The 27,258-nt window shown below is 49.8% G+C and overlaps 2 protein-coding genes across 5 annotated transcripts; one reads left to right on the forward strand and one right to left on the reverse strand.

The window, feature by feature from the left end:
* Positions 1-1,345: 1,345 nt before the first annotated feature.
* Cdc25b (cell division cycle 25B) lies at positions 1,346-24,120 on the reverse strand. 4 transcript variants are annotated; one of them, XM_046433830.2, is made up of 17 exons: positions 16,095-16,417; positions 15,096-15,205; positions 14,419-14,470; positions 12,629-12,670; positions 12,451-12,487; positions 12,111-12,233; positions 11,874-11,996; positions 11,579-11,710; positions 11,069-11,149; positions 10,805-10,981; positions 10,542-10,637; positions 9,953-10,015; positions 9,707-9,805; positions 9,365-9,498; positions 8,602-8,713; positions 5,161-8,458; positions 1,346-2,238 (listed from the first exon to the last, which is right to left on the reverse strand). In XM_046433830.2, exons 1-16 carry the CDS (start codon positions 16,292-16,294, stop codon positions 8,318-8,320), a joined length of 1,722 nt encoding a protein of 573 aa, XP_046289786.1. In that variant the 5' UTR covers positions 16,295-16,417; the 3' UTR covers positions 1,346-2,238; positions 5,161-8,317. The 4 variants fall into 4 exon arrangements, with proteins under 4 accessions (XP_046289786.1, XP_058431306.1, XP_046289785.1 ...); XM_058575323.1 differs by lacking the exon at positions 16,095-16,417 and adding an exon at positions 23,933-24,120 and having other exon boundaries at positions 11,874-12,233; XM_046433829.2 differs by having other exon boundaries at positions 11,874-12,233; positions 16,095-16,419.
* A 411-nt stretch (positions 24,121-24,531) lies between these two features.
* On the forward strand, positions 24,532-27,214 carry Cenpb (centromere protein B). The gene has a single exon (XM_046433533.1). It carries the CDS (start codon positions 24,582-24,584, stop codon positions 26,406-26,408), a length of 1,827 nt encoding a protein of 608 aa, XP_046289489.1. The 5' UTR covers positions 24,532-24,581; the 3' UTR covers positions 26,409-27,214.
* Positions 27,215-27,258: the final 44 nt, after the last annotated feature.

Here is a 27,258-nt window from a genome sequence, read left to right on the forward strand (position 1 = left end):
CTCAGACATCAGAACCAACTTCCAGGTCCAGTTGGCTCATTTCTTTTTCTTTCTTTCTTTTTTTTTTTTTAGAGAGAGAGAGAGAGAACTTTTCAATATTTTTTTTTTTAGTTTTTGGTGGACACAATATCTTTATTTGCATGTGGTGCTGAGGATCGAACCCGGGCCGCATGCATGCCAGGCGAGCGCGCTACCGCTTGAGCCACATCCTCAGCCCCCAGTTGGCTCATTTCTACTCCCTCCTTTTTTTTTTTCCTAGTATTGAGAATTGAACCCAGGGGTACTTTTACCACTGAGTTACATCTCCCACCCTTTTTTATCTTTTATTTTGATTTTTTGGTTTGTTTTGGTACTGGGGATTGAATCCAAGGGTGCTTAATCACTAAGCCACATGCCTAACCCTTTTTATTTTTTATCTTGAGACAGGGTCTTGCTAAGTTGCCTAGGGGCTTTGCCAAGTTGGTGGGACTAGTTTTGAACTTGTGATCCTCCTGCCTTGGCTTCCCGAGTTGCTGCAATTACAGGTGTGCACCCCCACCTGGCAGCCCTGTTAGTTCTTTTTCTTTTTCTTTTTTTTGGTACTGGGGGTTGCACCCTGGCACTTGGCCACTGAGCCACATCCCCAGCCCTATTTTGTATTTTATTTAGAGACAGGGTTTCATTGAGTTGCTTAGCACCTTGCTGTTGCTAAAGCTGGCTTTGAACTTGCCATCCTCCTGTCTCAGCCTCCCGAGCCACTGGGACTACAAGTGTGCGCTGTCGTGCCTGGCCAGGCAGTAGACTTTTTGACTGACTCCGTGTTAAAGGTGACTAGCATTTCTCAAAGAGCAAGGCAGAAACTATGAGAAACTAAGAGGAGGAGGGGTGCTTTTTTGAGAATCAAGACAGGCTGAATATTGGGTGGATTTTGGCTGCCCAAAAGTCAGACAAGACTTGTCCCTCCCTCTACCCCACCTCCTTGAGCCATCTCAGAGTTGGCACCACCATGTGCTAAGAGCCTCCTACAGGTCTCTCACACAGTTTTCCCATCCTCTGTCTCCCCCAAACATCCATCCGTAGCTTCTACCCAGACTGGAGCCCACGCTGCCTGCCTCCTGCACACTATAGGTGGGCTTTCTCCTATAACCCATACCCAGGGACCTGTTCATGTGCAGGAAGGGGAGGGACCCTCCACAACAGCCCCTTTAATTAAATTAATTAGGCTGTTCCTTTTAACCATCCTGATTTCCTTTTAGTTTCTACACTGGCCCTTCGTGCGTAGTAACAGCTGTAGCAGACTCTCCTGTGGCACTTGTCGGCAGGCCCTGTTCTGAGTGCTTTACTTACACCAAATCATTAGATCCAGTTTGCAACCCTTTGAAATACAGTCTTTATTATCCCCATTTTACAGATGAGGAAGTAGGGGCCCAGTGAGATTAAGTAACTTTCCTGATATTGCACGTGGTATGTGGGACGTGTACATATCAATAGATTTCAGCCTGCCCCTTGCACTTCCCTTGTGTGTCTCCTTCTCCCATATCCGGTCATGGTTACCACAAATCTGACTCAGTCCCTTTCCCACAGATCTCTGGAAGGTCATTAACCCTTCCCCAACCCCAACTCAGCTAATTCTCTACAACTCAACCCTGGGAGCTGCCTTCCACTCCAGGATTGGATTGGATGGCCTTCTTTCCTGGTACTCCCATTTTCAACACAGGAACACCCCTCCTCCCCCATGCATCCCTCCTTTCAGGGAAGTGGCCTTGGCTGGGCCCCAGGAGGACTAGGCTATATGTGATTCGTCCTTTCAAACAGCCACGCTTCCTGCAGGGCTGACAGCCAGAGGCTCCACAAGGCAGTGTGGGCCCAGCCACGTGAGGCCCCTTTCCCTCCCCGCTGCCCCAGGCCCCACTGACTCAGAGCCTGGCAGCTGTGGTCACCCCCCTTGGGGGGTGCATGCCAATGCGGGTGGGGTGGGGCTGCCCTCCCTACACTCCTTGGCAGCCACACAGACTCCTGTGTGGGGAGGGTGGGGATGCTTCTTACCTTCTGTCCCATAATCAACTGTCTTCTTTGAGCACTACATTGTGAATACTCTCACATCATCCAACATTCTCTCCAGGCATGACTTTGACAGCTGCAAAGCAGCCACTTCTCCATCATTACTCAATTGTCCTTTCCTGATTAATTCCAGATTCTACGTGTCCATGGACCTTCCCATCTAAACTTCTTTCTTCACCACACCAACAGCTTTATTGCCTGTGGAAAGAAGGATGTCCTTCTGTTCAGTTTCAGGGATCAGGGATGAAGACCTTATAGAAATCATACTTTCTAGATTGTCATGGGCTGTTGTCAACAGAGGACTCAAGCCAGTTAACACAGAGCTAATTAACTCTAAAGAGTCACTGATTTTTTTTTCCTTTTTGTTGGAAAAAAATTTTTTTTGAAAAAAAAAAAACCAACATACTGAGCACATCCCCAGCCCTTTTAAAATTTTATTTAGCGACAGGGTCTCACTAAATTGCTTGGGGCCTTGCTAAATGGCTGAGGCTGGCTTTGAACTTGTGATTCTCTCAGCCTTCCAAGTTGCTGGAATTATAGGCATGTGCCACCACACCTGGCTAAGTCACTGATTCGGGTGTTTTTGTTTGTTTGTCTTTGCTTTTGTTTTTTGGTACTAGGGATTGAGCTCAGGGGCACTCAACCCCTGAGCTACATTCCCAGTTCTATTTTATATTTTATTTAGAGACAGGGACTCACGGAGTTGCTTAGTGCCTTACTTTTGCTGAGGCTGGCTTTGAACCCACCATCCTCCTGCCTCAGCCTCCTGAGCACCTGGGATTCCAGGCATGTACTACCATGTTCGGCTTAAATCACTGATGTTTAAAGAATCTGAATTGACAGAAAAAAATCAAAGCAAGTCATGGTGGCATAGGCCTGTAATCCCAGTTACTAGAGAGGCTGAGGCAGGAGGATTGCAAATTTGTGGCTAACTTCAGAAATTTAGTGAGACTCTGTCTTAAAAAAATAAAAAGGGGGCTTGGAATGTCACTCAGAGATAGAGCACCCTTGGATTCCATCCTCAGTATCTTCCAAAAAAAAAAAAAAAATCAAGACTACGGCAAATATTGTCTCATTTTTCAATATAGGAGTCAGAAAAAGACTGAATCTGCATCACTCAAACACCTGCTGAGGCCACATGATAGTATATGGGTTCAGCACTCAACATTTGCCAGAGTTCTTTGCTATATACAGAATCCACATTCTCTGTTAAGAGATAGAAATTACAATTTGCCAATTTTAAAATTTTTTTCTTTCTTTTTAAAATTTGTTTTTAAAAAAATTTGGTACCAGGGATTGAAACCAGGAACATTTAACCACTGAGCCACATTCCCAGCCCATTTTAATTTTTTATTTTGAAACAGGGTCTTGCTAAGTTGCTTAGAGCCTTACTAGGTTGCTGAGGCTGGCTTTGAACTTGTGATCATCCTACCTCAGCTTCCCAGGTCGCTGGGATTATAGGCATGCACCACTGTGCCCAGCTACAATTTGCCAATTTTGACAAGAATGTGGAACAAGATTCTTAGACATTGTTGGTGGGAAGGTGAGTTGGTGTAAGGACCTTGGAGAACTGTGTGGAAAGTACTGAAGCTGAACACCCTGTACTTCTTGGTATGCTCCCGGCACTATTTTCAATTTCCAATAGGGTAGGATGAATATGTTCCATATCTTTTTTTTTCCTCCCCCAAGTACTGGGGCGTTCTACATCTGCAGGGCTTTTTATTTTTAGTTTTGAGACAAGGATCCTCACTAAGTTGCCAAGGATCCTTCTGCCTCAGCCACCCAAATTGCTGGGATTACAGGAGTGCCCCACTGTGTTCTGTATATCCTGATTGTGGTAGTGAATACAGAACTGTATGGACTGGTCAAAACTTACAGAACTATCTGGGCACAGTGGCACACACCTGTAATCCCTATGACTCAGGAGGCTGAGGCAAGAGGATCACAAGTTTGAGGCCAGCCTCAGCAATTTAGCAAGGCTCTAAGCAACTTAGCAAAATCTCATTTCAAAATCAAATAAAAAGGACTGCAGATGTAGCTCAGTGGTAAATCACCTCTGGGTTTAATCCCCACTACCAAACAAACAAAAATACAAAAACAAACCTCACAGAACTATATGCTCAAAAGGGTGAATTTTACTACATATTAATCACTTTTTTTTCCCCCAGTACTGGGAATTGAACCTAGATGTTCTCTACCTCTGAGCTACATTTCAACTCTTTTTATTTTTCATTTTGTAACAAACTCATCCCTAAATTGCCAAGGGTAGCCTCAAACTGCCCATTGTCCTGTCTCAGCCTCCCAAATCACTGTGATTACTGATTATGGAGTGTGCCACTGTGCCCAGCTAATTTTTTTTTCTTTTTTTTTTTTTTAAGTTTATTTTGTTCATGGTTCTGGTCCAAGGTCAGTGGCCACATCTGGTGACAGTCTTCTTATTAGCAGAGTCCTGAGGCAGTGCTGGGCATCACATGGCAAAAGACAGGGAGTGTATGTGTGTGTTTGTGTTTCCTCCTCCTTCTCCTCCCCACTCCTCCTCCCTATTCTCTTTCCCCTCCTTCTCCTCCTCCTCTTCCTTTTTTTTAAATATTTGCTTTCTTTGAGATATGTCTATGTTGCCCAGGCCAGCCTTGAAACACTGGGCTCCAGCAATCCTTCCGCCTCAGCCTCCTGAGTAGCTTGGACTACAGGTACATGCCACTACATCAAGCTATACTCTAATTAAAAAAAAAAAAAAAAAAAAAAAAATTCAAAACAGAAGAGGTCTTGGGATATAGTTCAGTTGGTAGAGCACTTATCCAGCATGTGTGAGACCCTGGGTTGGATCCCCAGCCCCATAAATAAATAAATACAAAAGAAAAAAGAGTAGAATGAATTAATCCAATTAAAGGATACATATCCATATCATGAACTACTTACTCAGCAACAAATTCTCACTAAATGAGAACATGACGAACATCAAAATCATTAGGCCAAATGAAAAAAAAATCAGAAGAATACTAACTCTATGATTTCATTAAACCAAACTACCATGATAGAGGTCACAATAGGAATTACCTGTGGAGTGGGAGTCATGGGAAGAACATGAGGGACCTCCTAAAATTCTAGAAATAACCTTACCCCACATGGTGGTTGGTTCTTCAGGTCCAGAGTCTATGCTGATGATGTGTTATTTTGAGGAAATGCTGGATATTCTTCCTTTAAAAAAAAAAAAAAAGTGTCCTTAAACATTGTCATTGCAAAAAAAGTGACTGAGTGTGCAACTCAGACCATGAATCAGATGGAAATTCTTTCCCCCATGCCCACCCCCCTAGACCCCACTGGTGCCTGCTGCCTTGTCTGGGCCAGCACCGCCCAGCTCCCTGTGCTAGTGCCCAACTCCACACAGCTCTTTAACCCTGTGAATGCACAGCACGTGGCTGCTCCTGGGCTCCTGGCAGGCTGGAATTCCTGCCCCGCCCTGGCCCCAGCAAAACAACCTTCAAAACTGGCTGGCAGCCCAGGATTTTAAAGGCCTCCCTGCCTGATCTGTTTCTCTTTAAGAGCATCCAGGAAGAAAGTTAAAGCTTCCCTGCTGGGGGAAGGGGAGAAGGGGCACTCTTCCTGGTGTCCTGAAGTTTCCATAGGAAGCAGGTCCTGGCCTGAGTCAAAAGCCAAGAGGCAAACCCACAGCATCCTTTGCCCAGATCCAGGTCCCTGCCTCCCTCAAGGTGGATGCCAGAACTCACTTTGGCCTTCTCTTGGGGGACTTTTTCTCCTGACTTGACTAAGTGTCTCTCTGAGGCCACCTCCCACCTCTTTGGCAAAATGAGCTAAATGTCCTCTAGGGAGGCTGAAGAGGCTATAAGTCTAAAAGCGTTTGCATCATACTAAGTGTCTCATGACTGCCACTATGACTCTGTTGGTGGGACAGAAGTGGCACGGACATCAGCACCTGGCACAGGCCTGGGTGCTGTAGATATTGGGTCCATGCTCCATCCTGTTCAGGTGTCCTGATCTGGATAATGCAGGAAGAGGACATTCACAAGTGACACAGGTCAGGTCAGCCCTCCAGCCCCATTGGCTGCTAGGACCAAGGTGGGAGGTGAAGGGTGAGAATCCAGGGCAGGCTGGAATGCCTGCTCTGCTTATCTGCTATGCGACCTGCTTCCAGCTGCCTTCCTATGAAACCAGGGGGGAGGGTGGAGCAGGCAAGTCTCAGTATGATGATGCCCAGAGCTCTCAGCTTTTCATCTTGAGACAGGGTCTCACTTAGTTGCCCAGATTGGCCTCGAGTTTGGCAATCCTGCCACCACTTCTGAAGTCACTGGGATTACAGGTGTATGTCACTGTACCTGGTCCTGCTGACGATTTCTTTTTTTTTCCTCTGTACTGGGAATTGAATTTAGGGGTGCTTTACCAGAGCTACATCCCCAGCCCTTTTTGAGAAAGGGCCTCACTAAATTGCTGAAGCTGCTCTTAAACTTGTGATCCTCCTGCCTCTGCCTCTGGAGTAGCCAGGATTTCAGGTGTGTACCACCACGGACAATTTTTTTCTTGATATCAGGGATTGAACCAAGGGGTGTTTAACCACTGAACCCATCCCAGCCTTTTTTATTTTTAGACAGGATCTCATTGAATTGCTTAGGACCTCACTAAATTGCAGAGGCTGGCTTTGAATTTATGATCCTCCTGCCTTAGACTTCTAAGTCGCTGGGATTACAGGCATGCCCCATTGCACCTGGCTCCCATTGACAATGATTTTTTAAATTTTTATTTAGTTGTAGATGGACACAATACCTTTATTTCATCCACTTATTTTTTATGTGGCGCTGAGGATTGAACCCAGTACCTCACACATGCTAGGCAAGTGCTCCACCACTGAGCCACAACTCCAGCCCATCCCACTGACAGTTCTTGAGGCATGCTGGGGTCACTTACTCTTGCCATTGAGTGTAGGGTTTAGGGAAGGTAAGCTCGGAAATGCTTGGGTAGTCAGATGAGGGGAAAGTCCTGGCAGGAGTGTCTTTGATACAAGAAATGGAAGACTTCAAGAGAAGATGGAAAGGGAACCTGAGATACCTTAATAGAAAGCCTTCCAGCCTCTGCTGGCCTGCTCCCTGCCCCAGTCCCACCACTGTGGTCAGCTTTGGTTTTGTCAAGGGCTTCAGAGATCACAGTGCTGCTTTCTTAACTTGCTTAGTGCTTTATTGAACCAAGGCCTTAACAGATGTCTCATGGGGCCTTCAAGCACAACCCTTCCCCCACTTTGAGATTCAGAATCCAGAGGTTGCTCAGTCCTTGGTTTAGCTGCTTCCACATTTTTTCCTTGAACAATTTTTTTCTTGAATATTTCCAAACGAAGTGTAAAGACTTTTTGTTCACATATACATTCCTGCCACAGGCTAGCATGTTCACCAAAATGCTTCCACTCAATTTATATGCACATGTGTGTGCAAGGCACCATGCATCCATGGCCATCCACCCGCCCACGGTCCGTCCGTCCGTCCATCCATCCATCCATCCATCCATCCATCCGTGACAGGACAGCAGCAAGTTCTGACCAGTCAGGCCCTAGGATTCACAGCATTGGGGCCTCCAGTAGGCTCCTGATTCAGGCCTTAGCCCCTTCCTCAGGGACTTCCAAAGATAATAACATCCCTTTCTGGGGCAACAAAAGCCAGGACCAGGGAGTAACTGCTGTTTGAATCTCTAACCCCAACTGGACAGGGGGAGACTACAACCAGTGATTGTGTCCTGAGACAGGTAAAAGTTAGACAAACAAATCAAGCACGCAGGTAATACTGCAACAGGAAAGAGTAAGAGCTTATGTTTATACTGGAGGTGCTTGGACAGAGGGACAGGAAAAAGAAAGGGACAACATGCAGACACACCCATGATTCTTGCAGAGGCAGGGGCAGCCCTGGCCCATCCTCGTCCTCAGGGGCAAGGCTCTCCCAACAGCCTCAGCTGAAACATACATAAAGGGACTTTTCTGGACCAGAAAGACAAAAGAGTTGACCCAAACAGGAAGGAAGAAAAGCAAAAAGGTTCCTGCTGAACACAAAATATTTCCTCTGACCTGGTTTTAACCCACCAGGCTGGGGTCTTCCAGGGGTGGTGTTAGCACCAGGGTATGGAAAATGACTGGAGTGAGACAAGGGAAATCAGGGACAGGGGCGACAGACAGGACACCCATGCTGTCTTTCCCCTGGATAGCACCTGAGGCCTCTAGAAGGCCCATGGTACAATAGGCACCAGGACCTCACAGGGCCAGGATGGTGGCAGGACTGGCTCCTCACTGATCTTGTAGCCGGCTACAGAGCTCCCTCCGGCTTCGCTCCCCAGCCCAGCTGCGTGTCTTCAGGCGGAAGGTCCTCAGCTCCTCCTTGAAGGCCTCGTGATTCATGGGCCGGTAGTTCTGGGGTTCGCAGAAGTTCTAGGGCAGGATGGAAGGGGTCTGTCAATTTGGAGGAAAGGGGAAGCCAGCCCTTCCTTCTCCTTCTCTTAGGACTATGACCTGGCTAAGCCTTTTCCCTGCAGTCTGTCACCCAGAGGATGTAGCCACCCCCATTCATGTACCGGGTGCTGTGGGAAAAATTCCTTGTAGCCGCCTTTGAGGATATACATCTCCGGGTAGTACAGGCTGGGGTAGTCGTTGGCTGCGCGGTCTCGTTCCCTGATAAATCGGCACCTGGAACATTACAGTGGGGGGTGGGGGGATCAGAGCTGGCCATGTGGTGGGGTCTAGATGAGGACTTATTCCCTCATCTTTACACTTTGTTTGGAAATATTCAAGAAAAAATTGTTCCTTTGAAGGCCTTGGGAAAGCCACAGAAGGTTTTGTTTTTAAATTTTTGTAACCTTTATTTTATTTTTATGTGGTGCTAAGACTTGAACCCAGTGCCTCACACATGCTAGGCAAGTGGTCTGCCACTGAGCCCAAGCCCCAGCCCCATCCCCAGCCCCAGCCCACACACAAGTTTTTGAGCACAGGAATATCAGCCAGTAGAGGATAAGTCTGCTGGTCTTTACTGGGCAAAGAAGAGGCTGGGGTGATGGCAGGAGGGAGGTGCTGAGCTCTATTTCCAGAGAGCAGTTGCACAATATTCAGTAGAGAAATCTGTGGCCTAGCCTAGGAAAGAGGAAGCAGAGAGGTGATGAGTGGACATAATTCAAGAGATATATTCAGGGCTCCTGAAACAGACTAGCTAAGGACCAGAGACACAGCTGAAAGGCTTGGCTCACCGCTCTGGCCATTCCAACAGCTCCAGCAACTACAAGCCTGTGCAGGAAAGGCCAAGGGCAGGCACTAGCAGGCTGGGCAGACAAAGCTGGGACTCACATGCGGGGCCCACGCTCAGATGAGAATTCACAGTGGAAAATGAGGATGATTCTCTTGTCCAGGTTACAGGGCATGATGGGGTGTTGCAGCAGAAAGGTCTCAGCATCCCGTTCCAGAGGCAAATTCACAGCAGTCTGTCAAGAGATGCTAGAGGTGAGGCCACAGCCCTGCACCTGGGAGGCAGACCCCTCCCCCTCTTGTTCCCAGAGAGGTGACCCCATCTTTCTTGGGCAAGTTCCCTACCATGAGAAGGCACACATGGGCCCTCTACTGGTTGAGCCTTGCAGCAGGGTGCCTGAGCCACGTGGGGTCCTCAGGCCTTTGCCCAGTGTCCCACCTCACCTTGATGTGCCCTCCTTCATATTCATAGGGATATCTGCAGTCCACAATCACAAACTTCTCCACAATGTTGCTGAATTTTCCGGTCAACAGGGCTACCATCTGCAGGTGGCGCCATCAGAAGGTCAGGCTGGCAGCCAGGGACTGGCCTCTCCCTTTTGTTGGTCCATACATGTAGCCCAACCCCAGAGGTGGTCACAGCCAACAGTAGTCCAAAAGGCCCCTGGAAAATGACTCAACCCTGCTTACCGTTTCGGGTGAGATGTATTTGAGGTCTTGGTGTTTGCCATCCACAGTCTGTAGAAGGAAAGCCTAAAGGGAAGGGATAAAAGAAAAGAGAAAGTAAAATTGGTAAGAGCAGGAGCCTGAAAAGGAAGGAGCTTTGTTCCCAAGTCCAGAGGTCACACCTGCTTTGGCCTTCAAATTCAGCTCTGGTTCCCATAGCCACCAAGAGGCACCTCCTGGGGCTGATAACCAGGGAACAACCTTCCAAGGGGAAGTGAAGGAGGGAATAGAAAACATGAACTTTCTGCTTCCTGCCCCATAGGCCTACCATGTCCAGGAGTGAGGCAGGAGGAGGGGCGACATGGATATAAGGTGGGAAATGTTCTCCAAGGCTGAGGTACAATGAATGGATGCCTAGACAGATCTGGGTAAAGTCAGGAGACCAAGAAAAGCCAAAGGGAGAAGTCTGCATGGGAACATAGGATGCAAAGATAACAAAGGACAAAGAAAAAGAGTCCCTGGGGAGAGAGGAGGAACAGAAGTAGCTACAGGGGCAGGGGTCCCCAATTAGTAATAGGGTAAGTCTCCTGAGGGCCCCATGCTGTGCTGGTACCTTGGAGTAATCTCCGATTAGCCCACGATGGTCACTGTCCAGGATGTTTTCAATCTCATCATGGCACAGGGACTTTGAGCGGAGGACACGGGCTTTCTAAGAGGAAAGGCAGAAGGATGCAGGGGTCAAGGGTGAGGCTATCTGTTCTCTCAGTACTACCATGCCCAGAATACCAGCTGTACCCTCCCCTCTGCCATGAATGACCAAGTGAGTGGAACATCAAGGTGATAGTGACAGCCCAGTCTCAGGAGAAAGGCACTCACAGGTTCCTCAGGCTGCTGCTGCTCCTCCAGGGGGGTCACACTCCTCCTCCGCTTATTTTGGACAGGCATGTCCCTGTCCTGGGGCCGCTCTAGCCTCTTGAGGATGGGTCGGATCACACTGCAGGGCATGGATGGAGAGCGGAAGAGCCGCTGGCACTTGCTGAACATGATGAGGTCCTGGCAAGGGTGGCAGGTCAGGGGTCAGAACACTCAATCCCTAATCCCAAATTCTACCCAGAGGGCAGGGCCACCCCAGAGGCATACCTGTTCTTCTTCCTTATCCAAGGTCTTGACCAATGGGGCACTAATGAGGCTCTCCATGCCTGGGGGAACTGCTTCATCATCCTAAGGTCAAATCGGCAAGGACATGGTCATAACCACAGGCACAAGTCAAACCCCTCAGGCCTGAATCCTCCAGCACAGCTTTCTCTGTCCCCTCAGCAAACACCAGGCCAGCAGCCCTCCCAGACCCTGCTAAGCTTCTCTACCCAGAGCAGCGCCCCCACCCCAAACCCCCAGAACTGCAGGGACCTACTTGCTGTTGGGGCTTGTACTGAGCTGTGCACGTCCCTTCACCCTGCCCAGCTTCCCCTCCACTGTGGCACCAGTCACTTGCCCTTCTCTGATTGGCCAGAGATCAGACTGTGACTCAGTTACCTCAAATACTTCTTCTGACATTGAAATGAAGTCATGTCTTGCTGCTGGGGCTCAGAGCCTCTCTTTTGGGCCATCCCAGGGAGAGAGGTAGGGACCTAACTGGCCAAGACTGTTTACCTTTAAGTCACTCTCCAGAATGTCCACAAATCCATCATCTTCCTCAGTAGTTGCCTCAGCAGGGGTCAGAGAGCAGGACTGAGCCAAGGGGCTGGGCTCCTCTACTTCCATCTTATGCTCAGGGGTAAGACACTGCCAGAGTGACAAACACACACAGGCTACTCAGTGGTGGGGAGGACCAGAGTCAGTCCTCAACCCCTTCCTTCTCAGTGCCTAGGGGGGGTCCCACGCTACCCTTTCCTTCCCCCAAGCTACATCCTAAGGTCCCTCTAAAGGGTCAGCTCTCCTTATGTACCATCAGGTCAGGGGCTGAGCTTGGCCTCTGGGTAAAGGCCTCTCTGCGGCTGGCCCACTGTGTCAGAGTATGGGGAGGGCTGGGATGTGTGGGCTTCCATGGCATCTTGAAGACAAATCCATTCTGTGGGCGAGATGCAAGAGGAGGGGCATCACCGGATGCCAGTGAACCACCAGGCATGCATGCCCCCTTCTTTCCCTGGAGATTTCCCACTTGGGCCTTCCAGAAGCAGCTCACATTTTCTTTGTCTTCCCCAGGACTGCCGGCAGCTCTATCACCTGCCTCACTCTTCCTCCAGATTTCCAGTGTTTGGGAGTTGGTGATGTTCCGTAACACAGGGCTGTGGCCCAGCAGCCGTACCTAGGAAGCCAGGAAGGGCAGCAGATACTGAAGGCTGCATTTCTTGGCTACCAGCCTAGACTCTATTCTCTTCTGCCCCTCCTCCAACTCCCCTGGCCTGCTCAGCCACATATGAAACCCCATGTTCCCCAACCAACTGGGAGGTAGCCCTGGGATGCCTGTGCCCCTACCCAGTCAGCACCCCTATGTTTTCTGTTGGGTCTCAGAGGACACTTACCGGCAAGGACTGGAAACGCCTGATAGAAAACTGCTCACTGCAGAAGGAAACAGGGAAAGATCAGAGCTAAAAGTCCCTGGGGACAGGGACTAAAGGCAGGGAAGATATCCCTCCCCTAGATCCCTTGACATGCCTGGGGGCCAGCCTGTCATGGGCAGAGAGGGTCAGGGACACTTACTTTCGAATAACCCGGCTGGCTGCCTGGATGGCCTGCTCAAACCTAGAAGACAGAAGATGTGGCCCATCTTCCTCTACATCCCATCACCTACGCCCAGCACTAGGCCACAAATCATAAGACCCAAGGACCAGGGCTCAGGCCAGAGCAAAGGGAGGGGGAGGAAGAGGCTCCCTGTCAGTGGGGCCCAGGTATTGAGGAAGGGGAGATGAGAGGCAGCCTGGAATTTTAAAGGCTTCCCTGAATGGAAGAGGGCCCAAAGACAAGCAGTGAAGGAGACAGCTGGGGCAGGTCACAGGGTCATTGAGATATCACCAAGGCAACAGTCTCGCCAGCCTGCATGCAAGCCTTCCACCTGTATGCAAATCACCTAAGTGGGGCCATATGGCTGCCAGGGAAGGCATCCATCCACCCTGTGATGACGGCCATGGGCATCCAGCAATGTGAGTTTATTCAGGGGTGGATGCCAGCAAGGCTGGGCTCTCCTCCCCAAGTGAGGAGCTGATCTGGCTCCTTCCATGACAGGGGCCTGCTTTAATGGCCCCCTGGACCAGCCCCAGTCTGCCACAGCAGACCCCCTAGTGACAAATGTACAGGGTCACATCCTTTCCTCCCTCCTATGGAATTTTCCAGGACCCAGCCTCTGTTCCACCCCCTCCTCCTGCCTTAGAAGAGGCCAGCAGGCAAGGAATTCCAACAGATGTTCCTTTTGAAGCTAAAGCATAAGCTTCTGTATATAGGCCCCGCCCCCCAGCTATGTTACTGAAGACCACCTGCCATGGGGAACTCTTTGTGCATCTGTGCGTACACACTCACACACACACCAGCTTCTTTCTGAGAAACTATAACTGTCAAGGCAGGTGCGGGGGGTGGGGGGGTTGACTGGGCCAAAGTATCAAGGGGTGTCCCTGTCCCCTCAAGAGAGGGCTGTGCTCAGCCAAGTTGGCATCAGGATGACCAATTAATCGGCTTCATTTCCAATTTGCACCTAGTCCTTAGGGGTAAGGCAAGGGCAGCTCTGTGTTGCCCTCCACCCCCACTCAATTCTGTTTCCTGTTTGTGAACAAACCCTGTACCCCGCCCAGTCGGATCAAAAGCTAAGGGAGGAAACAGTCACTGCCCTAAACACAAAGCCACAGTCCCCCAGCTCAGGCTGGGGATACCCAGCTGCCCCTACTAATGGTTGGCAGCTGCTCCACCTGCCTGGGCCTTAACAGCTGGATGGGAACAGCTGTCCTCTGGAAGGCACTACTCACACCCCCTAACAAAGGGAGAGGTATTTGTCCAGAGCAGAGACCACCAGCTCTCTTGACTACCAGGGGTTGGCCAGAGAGTAAAGTGTGTCATGAAACTAGAGATTGCTAATGGGCCAAGGGCCAAATCAGTCTGTAGCCAACAGTGTGCAACTTGGCCTAAAGCAAATCAAAGTTTTGAATTAGTGGGACCATACTTTTAGGTTGGTATTTCTCAAACACACACATATAATATGTATGGGCAAACAAAGGGGACATATGGGCTTGGACTGAAAAACAGACTTGGCTAGTGGGAGCCATCCTCTGCTCCCAGGGAATGCTTTCCCTACCATTCCTGAGCCCACTCTCATCTGGTTTCCATAAGAGCAGACCCTTCCCTGAGACAGGGAGCAAGGTCTGGGAAGGTCAACTAGCCCCAGACAAATGTTGAGGGATCTGACTACTTTCCCTGGCCTCTCCACTGAGTTTAGTAGAACTAGGATTCCCAAAAGTAAGTGGTGAGTCCTTGGTAGTAGGGATCCACCCCCCTTCTCTACTCACGTCTGTTCTGCCATCTGGGGGTCCATAGGGCTGGGGGAATCCATGCAGAGACCTAAGGGGACAGAACACCTTGATCTGAAAGTAGTATTTTCTGTATACTTTCCCCACAGCATCCAAAGAAGAGAAAAAGAAACGTGTTTCTATTTTAAATCTGGACACATTTATTTTAAACAATGAAACAAAAACCTAGGCTCCGGAGGGTGACACACTATCTATCAAAAGGCACAGGGCTTGGCTCCCTGTTCGCTATGGAAACTCCTCTATGTATATTTTTCTAAGCATTTTTCTTAAATTGGTTTAAAATAATTTGGAAGACACAATAGCTTTTTAGAAAAACATTCCAGACTATAAGAGAATGCTCTAAAAGACCAACTTTCAACTGTAAATGCCTTCCAGGTGGGGCTGCGGTTTAGAGACTTTGGCGCCTTGTTTTAAATAGGTAAGATCTCACCTTCCGCAGAGGGCCCCACCCTCTTACCCTCTCCACAGAATGGATTGGGTGTGGTGAGCCTCATCAGAGGTATGTCTTCCAACTTTGTGGGCAGGTTAGGGGAGGCTGCTAAGCCTTTCAGGTTGTAGGAAGGATGTTAATCTGAAGGGCAGGGAAGTCAAGAGGCCCAAGCAGTTCCCCCACTCTCCTGGCACTTGGGGACCTCCCCAGGGACCCTGGGTCTCACCTGCGTCAGAAAATTCAGAGGACTCTGATGACAGGGAAGATTCAGATGCCCGCCTTGACAGGGATAGGTGTGTCAGCCGGCTTCGAAAGGGCAGACTCTTTGGGTTCTCGCTGGGGAGGGAGAAGGGACCCAGGAAAGGAGAAAGATAAATATGTAGAACTCAAGGGCTGGTCCGCCCCTGTTCCTGCATTCCACCACCTCTGAAGGGCCCATCCAGCCTCTACAATGTCCCACGGAGCCCCTTCACTGAGAGAACTTGTGGGAGGTGATCCCATCAGGTCTACCCCTCCTCTCAGATCAGCAAGGCTCAATCTATTAATTGTCTTGTCTGGATTGATTGTTTTAGGAAAAATTCTCCAAGGTGCAGGGAGAGATGAATCAATCCAGGGACAAGAGCAAGGAGGCTGGGCTTGGGGCCCAGAGGGGTCCGCAAAGTAGCTCCAGAGTAGCTTCCTCAGCTCTCAGACCCACACCCATTCATGCTCCTTCCAGGAAGAAGGGCCAAGACCTAGATCTCTATTGCTGCCGGCATCCCAACCAGCACCCTCCTGCCTCCCTACACACTGTCTTAGGGAGCAGGATCCTTCTTTAATCACTAACCCTGGGGGCAGAATGGGGTGGTGCAGGGAGCAGAGGGTCCAACCGGTGAGAACCTCAGCTAAGCCACCCTCAGGTTCCCCCTCTAGGCCCGGAATTAGATTCCCTGCCTGGGGCAAAATGGTGGCTGTTGGGGCAGTGATTAGGGAGACAGCGTGGTAGAGACGAAACGAGGGAGGGGGAGGGGAAAAGGGGTCCACATCAGGTCACCTGGAGGGTGTAAGCCACAGTCTCTGTCTCAATGCCCTTGCCCTGGACTCCTGAAGCAGGGGCAAGGGTGCCTCTGCTCTGTCGGGAAGCCTCCCCGCTCCACCTTTTAGATTCGGCTCCCGTGCCCAGTGTCCCAGGATCCTAGTCCTGGCCTCCTTCATTTCCACGCCCGGCTTTCTCAGGGCGTCCTACCTGCCGAGCCCGGCGAGATTGTGCATGGTCTGGGTCAGGGTGGTGACTGGAGACTTAGAGACCGCAAGCTCCGGGGACTCCAGGAGACCATGAGTCCCCAGCCAGAGGCCCGGGAGGTGGCCTGGACGCTGGGCGCTCTCGCGTACGCCGGCAGGATTGGGAGCCGAGCTTGGCGCAGGCTCGGGCTGGGGCACCTCCATCGCGGCAGGGCGGGCAAAAGGCTGGCTGCTGGGCCCGGCGCAAGGCGGCCAACAGAAGCCCAGCACAGCTGGCCGGGGCCAGGGAGGGAGCGGGCCGGGGTGGGAGTGAGGGAGGGAGGGAGGGAAGGAGGAAGAGCAACGGGACCGGGAGCGAGGGAGCCCAAGGGGAAAGGGATGCGGGGAGGGTGGGGAGGGGTGGAGGGACGCGGGACTCAGGCTGCAGCCGGGGAAACCTCTAGTTGCAGCTGCCACTTCCACCTCCTTATATATTCGAAAAATAACAGCGGCCGCGCCGCCCGACGCCACCAATGGGGGCGCCGGTCAGAGGAAGGCGGGACCGAGGGCGGGGCCCGCCGGGTGAGCATTGCCTAGACTGGTCAAGCCCAGCCCGCCCACTTTCCAGGCACAGGAATTGGGGGTTATGCCACGCCCACTCATCCCCAATCCCGGGCACCAGGATTCTAATTTCCAGAATTCCACCTCTTGGGACTTGGTTTGGAGCAACATACCCCAGAGGAAGCCAAGACCTCCTAAGGGGGGGCATCAGAAAGACCCCCAGAGGTGTAACATTGCCACGACCACCCGGTAGGGACCTTGAGATGCTCCACCTGGCTCCAGGAAGTTTGCCAAACACAGCTGTGCTGCGCGTCCGCGTTCCCTGAACTATTTTACCGACAGAAGCGTTGAGATATGGAGAAATTCATTAATTTTTTCAAGGTCACACGGTTGGGCAGGTGGAGCCAGGATATGCTCCCTTCCAGGAGCCTCTGACCCCAGTAATCTACCTGTCTACGCAACGCTCAGCTCAGCGCCAAGCAGCCGCAGAACGTAATTCACAGGCCCTGCCCCCTTTCCCCTGAGTTCTATTCCCGGTACCCGCCCCCCCTCCCCCCGCAAATGGTTACTTGGCACCACAAATTCCAGCGGAACTGAGGAGGGGAGGCCGCCAGGTTGGATGTGACCCAAGTTTTTCCTGGCAACGCCACAGATCGCCTAGGCATGGATTTCTTTCATTTTTTAAAATTTATTTATTTATTTCTTACATACATGACAGTAGTGGAGTGCATTACATTCATAAATACCAATCACAGTTTTCTTTTTTAAAAAAATATTTTGTATTTTAATTGTAGTTGGGCATAATACCTTTATTTTATTTATTTTTAGGTGGTGCTGAGGATTGAACCCAAGGCCTCACACGTGCTAGGCGAGTGCTCTACCTCTGAGCCACAGCCCCAGCCCCACAGTTTTTTGGGTTTTTTTGTTTGTTTGTTTGTTTGTTTGTTTTTCTTTATTGGTTTTGGTACCGGGGATTTAATCTAGGGACGCTTAATCATTGAACCACAACCCCAGCCCTTTTTATTTTTTTATTTTGAGGCAAGATCTCGCTATGTAGCTGAGGCTGGCTTTGAACTCACTATCCTCCTGCCTCAGCCTCCCCAGTAGCTGGGATTACAGGCGTGTGCAACCGAGCCAGTTTCGGCCTGGATTTCTGCATCTGGAATTTGGGGGGTTGTCAGCGACCAAAGAACTATCTCATTCCCACTGATGGCTTAGCTAATTTGGTGTCAATGACACCATATTGTTTAATTGGAGTTTCTTTGATGAGGAGGGAGGCTGAATTTGTCATTAGTTTACAATGATCATCTTCTAATTATCTAATCACCTTCCAGCTAAGCCTATTTCCCTGGAAGGAGCTGGGAGGGCTGCACCCAAAAGCTAGATTTTGCATCCCATGTCCCCAGGGAAGAGAGGCTCCTGGCTGGGAGGGGGCACAGCTCAGGAAAGCAGGAAAGCACTTTCCCTAGTAATCCCAACTGTTTGTCCTAGGACACTGGGTGGGGGTGACAAAAGGGAGGGCAGGCACCAGGTGGTCAGCAAATATGAGAGGAAAAGAGAAAGAACCTAGCCTGTGAGAGGAGCAACCGAGGTGGGAACTGGGAACTTCTCAATATCTTGCCCAGTTCCTATGCTGTGCCAGGAGCTATACTTTTGAGGCAGGCAGGGATAGCTGCCCCGGCCCCCTTCATTCTCCCTGGGTCTCAAGCTAGAAACCTAGCTTCTAGAAGCTAGCTCCTATCTACATTAATGGCCTTAGTTCCCCAAGTGGAGGGGAATGTGCCACTCTCTCAGACAGCTTCTACTCCAAAGACTTGCAGTATAACAGTTCTGAGGGTTGCAATTATAGAGTCAACACAGCAGGTCTCCACCTCCCCACCCCCTCCCACACAAATCCCCACAGGGTATTTGAGGAGGAAACCACCTGCTGTGTGGATTCTGAAAATCTCAGGAATCCTTTGCTATCCCACAGGTGGAGGTCCACACATCAGCTCTGTGTGTCCAGCTGAATCTCCTTTTGCCAATTAGATCATGGAGTATGTGCTCAGTTAAAACAAAAACCAGTCCATAAAATTAAGTTAAAAGAAATATTTTCAACCAGCATAGTAACAGGACCAAATCTAGCCATATTCTGTTCAGGACACCTGTGGACTATGGAAGGCTCCATCTCCCCATGGAAGCAAAAACCCTGGCACTAAGCACATCAAACTCTATACTCATTCAAGAGCATCTGATGTGACCCCTGGGGCCTGGGCAGAAGAGGAGCAAACATACTTCTTTTGTTGTTGTTTTAATTTGTAATGAATACTTTAATGCTATTAAATAAAGCATTTTTAAGCTTCACCTTTGTGGGACTTCCCCTCCCTGTCGATATTCTGTCATGGCTCATGGCATGTTTAATGTTTTGTTGTTGTTGTTGTTGTTGTGTGTGTTGGAGATCAAACCCAGGGTCTCCCACATGCTAGACAAGTGCTCTACCATCAAGTTACACCTCCAGCACTTCTTTTAATTAATTAATTAATTATTTTGGTACTGGAGATTGAACCCAGAGGGGATTTTACCACTGAGCCACATTCCCAGAGCTTTTTATTTATTTAATTTTTTTGAGACAGGGTCTTACTAAGTTACTTAAGGCCTTGCTAAGTTACTGAGGCTGGCCTCAAACTTGTGATCCTCCTTTCTCAGCCTCCTGAGTCACTTTTATTTTTAGACAGTCTTGCCAGTCCGGCCTCCCACTTGTGATATTTCTTCCTCAGGTTTCTGAGTTGCTGGGATTACAGGCATGGGCAGCCACACCCAGCTATGTTAATGGGTTTTAGGTAATCCTAGAGGCTCAGGAGACTGAGGCAGGAGGATTGAAAGTTCAAAGCCAGCCTCAGCAATGGGGAGGGGCTAAGCAACTCAGTGAGACTCTGTCTCTAAATAAAATACATAATAAGACTGAGAATACAGCTCAGTGGCTGAGAGCCCTTGAGTTCAATCCTGGGTATCCCTGCCCCTCCAAAATGATTACCATGGCACCACAAATTCAAACAAAGTTGAATATTTAAATGTTACAAAAAGGCAGTGAAGCAGGACCAATGTTCAGGACCCCTCCCCACAGGCAGCTACTATTATAAATGTGTTACATATTTTACAGAAGATAGTTTATAGCCAGTAGAAATGTAACAGCAGGCATGAATGTTAGCCACATATAGGATTTAAAATTTTCTAGTAATAACAACATTTAAAAAAAATAAAATAAAATGCTGGGCATGGTAGCCCATGCCTGTAATCCCAGCAGCTTGGGAGGCAGAGGTAGGAGGATCGAAAGTTCCAGGCCAGCTTCAGCAACTTAGAGAGGTCCTGTCTCAACATAAAATATAAAAAGGGTTGGGGAGGTAACTTAGTGCTTGAGTGCCCTGGGTCAATCCCTGCTACAAAACAAAAACAAACAAACAAAAAAAGGAAATAGGAGATATGGTTCAGTGGTAAAGTGCTTACCTAGCATGCCCAAGGCCTTGGGGTCAATCCTCAACATTGCAAAAAAATTAAATAAATAAAAAATAAAAAGAAACACAGGAGACAACTCTGAACATGGCAACATGTCAATAAAATTATTAATGAGATATTTTACATACTTTTTGACAGTTTCAAAATCCAATGGATAGCTTTAAAACCTGGATATCTTCAAAATCCAATGTGCATTTTACACTCACAGCATATCTCAACTTGAACTTGCCACATTTCAAGGACTTCATAGCCACATGGGTTAGTGAACAATGCAGGAATATACATTTACAAGCATGTGTACGCCTGTATTTTTAAAACTACAAAAACAATATATGAAACATTGTTCCATACATTTCTTTCTTCACTTTACTTAGAGATGGATCCATATTAGTACCATATGGCCTATGCTTACTCAAGTCCCTAATGCTGAACATTTAGGTTATTGGCTTTGACAATGATTAACAGCAAGTACATCTGTTGATGACTGGGTGTTGCCTATCTATAGAATAAATTCCTAAGATGGGGCTACTACTGAGAGAAACAGCATATGTATTAAAATCTCCTTTTCCATTTTCCTGCATCTTACTTATCTCCTTAAACTGAGTGAGCTACTGAAGAATAGGGACCAAGTCATTCACCTATTCCAGTCTCCAGGCATCTTGCATAGGTCAAGATCAAGGTTGGTCTCTGACCTTAATAATCCATTTGTAAAGATTTCATTTCAGAAGAGGATAAAAGTATACATGGAAGTATGTGTATTGAGTCATTGTGTTTCAATATGGAAGGTAGGTTCTCTGTATTTTCAATATCTGCAGGCTTTAAAGAGAATGGGCACTTCCAAGACTGAGGCAGGAGGATTGAAGTTCAAGGCCAGCCTTAGCAACTTAGAAAGACCCTAAAATAAAAATAACTGGAGGGGGTGCTGGGAATACAGCTTGGTTGGTAGAGTGCTTGTCTTGTATGCACAGGCCATGGGTTCAATCCCTAGTACAAAACAAAACAAAACAAAAAACAAAACAAAACAAAACAAAAAACAAAACAAAACAAAAAACAAAACAAAACAAAACAAAAAATCCACAAACAACTGAACAACTGAACTGGGGCTGTAGCTCAGTGGTAGAGCACCTCTGGGTTCAATCCTCAGTACTTAAAAGGCAGTTGAGCAGGGATGCTTGATGCGAGACATCTGATGGGCTCAATATGCAAAATGACAATTATTGGATGATTACATATTCGGCTCCTGAAAACGGCATTTAAAAAATTTTGAGGTTTTATTTATTCGGTACTGAGGATTGAACCTAAGGATGATCTACCACTGAACCACATCCCCAGCCCTTTTTAATTTTTTGGTACCGGGGATTAAACTCAGGGGCACTTGACCTCTGAGTCACGTCCCCAGCCCTATCATGCATTTTATTTAGAGACAGGGTATCACTGAGTTGCTTAGCACTTAGCAGTTGCTGAGGCTGGCTTTGAATCTGAGTTTCTCCTGCTCCAGCCTCCGAAACTGCTGGGATTACAGGCATGGTCTACCACTCCCAGCTTTACTTTTAATTTTAAGATAAGGTCTCACTAAGTCGCTTAGGGCCTTGCTAAATTGCTGAGGTTAGCCTCAAATTTGTGATCCTCCTTCCTCAGCCTCCCAAGTCGCTGAGACTACAGGCATGTGCCACCATACCTAGTTTGGAAAATGGTATTTTAAACAAAGTTTTCCTAGAGTAAAAGAAGCATGAAATTCACCTATGTTGATATTTGTTAACATGCAAATATGTTCACAATATGAGCTACAAAGTATTATACCAAATGTGTCCCATTAATAATAATATACAGCTGGGCACGGTGGCACACGCCTGTAATCCCAGTGGATCAGGAGGCTACGGCAGGAGCATCCCAAGTTCAAAACCAGCCTCTGCAACTGCAAAGTACTAAGCAACTCAGTGGGACCCTGTCTCTAAATAAAACACAAAATAGGGCTGGGGATGTGGCTCAGTGGCTGAGTGCCTGAGTTCAGTCCCCACTATCCCCCCAAACAAACAAACAAACAAACAAAACTACAAAACAATATACATAAACCAGGTGTGGTGACATAAACCTATAATCCCAGCAATTTAAGAGGCTGAGGCAGGAGGATCACAAATTCCAGGCCAGACAGACACTGTTTTACTATAAAAAATAAAAAGGGCTCTAAATATAGCCCAGTAGTAGAGTACTCCTGGATTTAATCCCAGGAGGGGAAAACAACAACAACTTATGTCAGAACATATGAAGAGCTCCTAAAAGTAAAGAAAAATGGCTGGGAGCATAGTTCAGTGGTACAATATGGGCTTAGCAATGCACAAGGCTCTGGGTTTAATTACTAGCACACACATGTACCTGCACACATAAAGAAAGAAGAAAAAGAAAAGAAAGATTGGGGGGCTGGGGATGTGGCTCAGCAGTAGAGTGATTGCCTAGCACATGCGAGGCCCTGGGTTCAATCCTCAGCACCACATAAAAATAATTAAACAAAATAAAGGTATTGTGTCGAACTACAACTAAAAAATAAAAAAGATTGGGGCTGGGATTACGGCTCAGAGGTAGAGTGCTTGCTTAGCATTCGTGAGGCACTGGGTTCAATTCTCAGCACCATATAAAAATAATAAAATAAAGTTATGTACACCTATAACTAAAAACTAAATGTTAAAAAAAGAAAAAGACAAACATAAGAAATATAGGCAAAGGATAGAACTAGAAAATTCACAGCTAGGCATGGTGGTGCACACCTATAATCCCAATAATTTGGGAAGCTGAGGCAGGATAATCATCAAGTTCAAGGCCAGTCTCAGCAATTTAGCAAGGCTCTGTCTCAAAATAAAAAATAAAAAAAGAAGGCTGGGGATATAGCTCAGTTGGTAGAGTGAGTGCTTGCTCTGCATGCACAAGGCCCTGGGTTCAATCCCCCCCACACACACACACAAAGGGGGGGCACAGCTGGGGATCCCTGGGTTAAATCCTCAGTTAAAAAAATTAAATTAAATTTTAAAAAATAAATTAATAAAAAAATTCACAAGACTCAAATCCTAATGAGTTGTATTTTCTTCCCTTGGTTTTCAGACCATTTCCCCCTGTGGCTTCAATGGCTCCTTATGCTTCTGTTGATGGTCCTTTCTTGCACCCCCTTAACCTTGTAGCACCCAGGGCACTGTCTTTGGTCCTCTTTTCTTCTTGTCTACACCCACTCACTGGAACCTTCATCCAGTCTCAGGTTCTCAACCTGTCTCCTTGGGTTCATGTTCTACCCCAGATTTTAAAACACTGCAATGAACTTGTTTTAAGAACTCATCATTTTTATGTATTTTGGTGCTGGAGGAGGAGGTTTCATGGATTTATGTGTGTAAATGCTTATGTATATTCAAGACATTATTTCTATAGGTGCAAAGGTACATGTATGGCTATATGCGTGGAAAAGCCCAGGCAGTGAAACACTGAGTTATTATCAGTATTTATCTTTACAGTGTGGGATTACTAGAACTTTTAAAATATCATTAGGCTCATCAAACAAAACTGTGGTGTTGTCTATACATATAACCTAAGTGTGTAACAATGGGTTACGTGTGTTAGTGCTCGTCCACACTTAGAACTATATACAACCGTTAGAAAAGCATGTTCGATATGGTAAAATTATCATCATTAGATTCTAGATAAAACAGTATGAGATGCCAGATATACGTTCTAGATAGCATGATGCGTTTTATCCATTAAAACAAAACAAAACAAACAAAAAAACTGTGCCTAGAGAAAAGATTTCAAGGAAATGTATCAAAATGTTACCTGCGCATCTCTCCAGGTGCTGGTGTGAAAAGAGATTTTAGCGATTTTTAGCTTCGCGTATTTTTCAATTTCCGAAAAAAAAAAATGAGGGTCATTTTCACCCTAAACCTAAGGCGACGGGAGGAGTTATTTTGCTTTTTATGCAGCAAATCGCTCTCCACCGAGAGCAGTGGCAGCGCAGAGCGTCACCGCCTGTGCGGTTACCGGCGGGTCACCCGGAGGCCCGAGCACTGGCCGGTCCCGCAGGCCGCAGCGCCCCCGGTGGCAGGTCCGGGGCGGCGGGAAGGGGATGGGCACGGAGGACCGGGAGGCGGCGCCGGGCGTCCCCGCGCTTCCCGCGAGATCCCGCTCCGTGTGCTCCGCCCCGATCGCCGCGCTCTCAGATCCCCGCGCCGCGGCACTTCCTGCCTTCCGCGCCCGCGCCTCCCACTCTCACCCGTGCCCGTCGCCTGCCACCAGCCGCCCGGCGCCGCCCCAGGAGGTGCCCCCGGCCCGGCCGGGTCACCGCCCCGCCCGCCGCCCCGCGAGCCGCTTTGTCTCGGGCGGGGCGCGCGGGAGAGGCCGCCAAGTGCCCCCCGCCGCGGGCCCGGGCCCCCCGCCCCGGGGCGGCTGCGGCGGTGCCGGGCCCCGGGGCGGGGGGCGCGCCGGGATGGGCCCCAAGCGGCGGCAGCTGACGTTCCGGGAGAAGTCGCGGATCATCCAGGAGGTGGAGGAGAACCCGGACCTGCGCAAGGGCGAGATCGCGCGGCGCTTCAACATCCCGCCGTCCACGCTGAGCACCATCCTGAAGAACAAGCGCGCCATCCTGGCGTCGGAGCGCAAGTACGGTGTGGCCTCCACCTGCCGCAAGACCAACAAGCTGTCCCCCTATGACAAGCTGGAGGGATTGCTCATAGCCTGGTTCCAGCAGATCCGCGCCGCTGGCCTGCCCGTCAAGGGCATCATCCTCAAGGAGAAGGCTCTGCGTATAGCCGAGGAGCTGGGCATGGACGACTTCACTGCCTCCAACGGTTGGCTGGACCGCTTCCGCCGGCGCCATGGTGTGGTGTCCTGCAGTGGTGTGGCCCGTGCCCGGGGACGAAACAGTGCTCCCCGGACCCCAGCAGCACCTGCCAGCCCTGCTGCTGTGCCCTCGGAGGGCAGCGGTGGGAGTACGCCTGGCTGGCGCGCCCGGGAGGAGCAACCGCCGTCTGTGGCCGAGGGATACGCCTCCCAGGACGTGTTCAGCGCCACCGAGACCAGTCTTTGGTATGACTTTCTGCCCGACCAGGCGGCGGGGCTGTGCGGAGGCGATGGAAGGGCGCGCCAAGCCACCCAGCGCTTAAGCGTCTTGCTGTGCGCCAATGCCGATGGCAGCGAGAAGCTACCCCCTTTGGTGGCCGGCAAATCAGCTAAGCCTCGTGCGGGACAAGGTGGCCTGCCCTGCGACTACACCGCCAACTCTAAGGGTGGTGTCACCACCCAGGCACTGGCCAAATACTTGAAAGCCCTGGACACCCGAATGGCTGCAGAGTCTCGCCGGGTCCTGCTGCTGGCAGGCCGCTTGGCTGCCCAGTCCCTGGACACTTCAGGCCTGAGGCACGTGCAGTTGGCCTTCTTTCCTCCGGGCACTGTGCATCCCTTGGAGCGAGGAGTGGTCCAACAGGTGAAAGGCCACTATCGCCAGGCTATGCTGCTGAAGGCCATGGCCGCCCTAGAGGGCCAGGATCGCTCAGGCCTGCAGCTGGGCCTCATGGAGGCCCTGCACTTTGTGGCTGCAGCGTGGCAGGCAGTGGAGCCTTCGGACATAGCCACCTGTTTTCGGGAGGCTGGTTTTGGAGGTGGCCCTAATGCCACCATCACCACTTCCCTCAAGAGTGAGGGAGAAGAAGAGGAAGAGGAGGAGGAGGAAGAAGAAGAGGAGGAAGAAGAAGAGGAGGAGGGTGAAGGGGAAGAGGAGGAGGAGGAAGAAGAAGAAGGGGAGGAGGAGGAGGAAGGAGGAGAAGGAGAGGAGTTGGGGGAGGAAGAGGAGGTGGAGGAGGAGGGTGATGTTGATGACAGTGATGAAGAAGAGGAGGAAGAGGAGGAAAGCTCTTCTGAGGGCTTGGAGGCCGAGGACTGGGCCCAGGGAGTAGTGGAGGCTGGAGGCAGCTTTGGGGGTTACAGCGCCCAGGAGGAGGCACAGTGCCCTACCCTCCATTTCTTGGAAGGTGGGGAGGACTCAGAGTCAGACAGTGAGGAAGAGGAGGAAGATGAGGATGAGGATGAGGATGATGAAGATGACGAAGATGATGATGAGGATAGTGATGAGGTGCCTGTACCCAGCTTTGGGGAGGCCATGGCTTACTTTGCCATGGTCAAGAGGTACCTGACCTCCTTCCCCATTGATGACCGTGTGCAGAGCCACATCCTCCACTTGGAACATGATCTGGTGCACGTGACTAGGAAGAACCACGCCAGGCAGGCGGGAGTTCGGGGTCTTGGACATCAAAGCTGAGCCCCTGGGCATAGCCATTGCCTGACCCAGAAGGGCAGCACCAGCCCTGGGGCAGAGAACTCTGTGCAACCACTGTGGATGGAGCCAGAAGGGGGGAGCCCCAGGGCCTTTAGTAATGTTTCCCTGGCCCTGAGATAGGCCCAGGGGCTGAGGTCTGCCTCACTGCCTGCTTATTGCCTCTTTCTCAAAATCCTTTCCTCCCCATTTGCCCCTGGGCTAGGGGACCAGGTGGGGTGAGTGGGGAGCTGTCCGGTGCTACCATACCGTGCCATCAGTGGACTAGACCATAGTGGCAGCCAGGGATGGGCCCTGGAAGCTCCCGGCCGGAGAGTGCCTCTCCCCCTGCCGTCCATACCAGGTCTTCGGTGGGGGGGACCTCAAAGCCATTCTGGGAAGGGCTCCAGAGGAAGGTCCAGCCTGGGTCCCCACAAGGCTGGCAGCCCCACCCCCACCCCTGGGCCGCCTCAAGAAGCACAGTCTAACTCATGGCAGGCTCCTAAGCTTGCCTCTGCCTGCTTTCCACCTCCCTAATCCCTTCCTTTGGCCCAGTCCTTGTGACTTTGGCCCTTGGTTTTCTTTTCAGATTGGAGGTTTCCAAGAGGCCCTTCAGGGGAGTGATACTGGGTACCTCCCCTGTGGGCAGCTGCAGGCCCTGTGCCTCTCATCCCTCTCTGGCAGGGCCCCATCCTGGGCAGAGGGGCCTGGGGCTGGGCCCAGAGTCCAGCCATCCAGCTGCTCCTTTCCCAGTTTGAATTCAATAAATCTGTCCACTCCCCTTTTGTGGGGGTGAACGTTTTAACAGCCAAGGGTGCATCCTTCATGGTCTGGGCTTGCGTCTGTCTTGGGGGAC

Source organism: Marmota monax, unplaced genomic scaffold (assembly GCF_021218885.2).
Source record: "Marmota monax isolate L192 unplaced genomic scaffold, Marmota_monax_Labrador192_F-V1.1 WCK01_AAM20220418_F8-fsc00014, whole genome shotgun sequence".
In the NCBI taxonomy this organism is placed as follows: domain Eukaryota; kingdom Metazoa; phylum Chordata; class Mammalia; order Rodentia; family Sciuridae; genus Marmota; species Marmota monax.

Excerpts from the sequence above, each read along its gene's own strand:
- Cdc25b (XM_046433829.2), bottom strand. The coding sequence starts at position 16,294 with ATGGAGGTGCCCCAGCCCGAGCCTGCGCCAAGCTCGGCTCCCAATCCT. Across the intron at positions 11,711-11,873 it reads GCTCAGCCCCTGACCTGATG|TGTCTTACCCCTGAGCATAA; the intron begins GTACATAAGGAG and ends TCACTCTGGCAG. Across the intron at positions 9,499-9,706 it reads ATGAAGGAGGGCACATCAAG|ACTGCTGTGAATTTGCCTCT; the intron begins GTGAGGTGGGAC and ends ATCTCTTGACAG.
- Cenpb (XM_046433533.1), top strand. The coding sequence starts at position 24,582 with ATGGGCCCCAAGCGGCGGCAGCTGACGTTCCGGGAGAAGTCGCGGATC.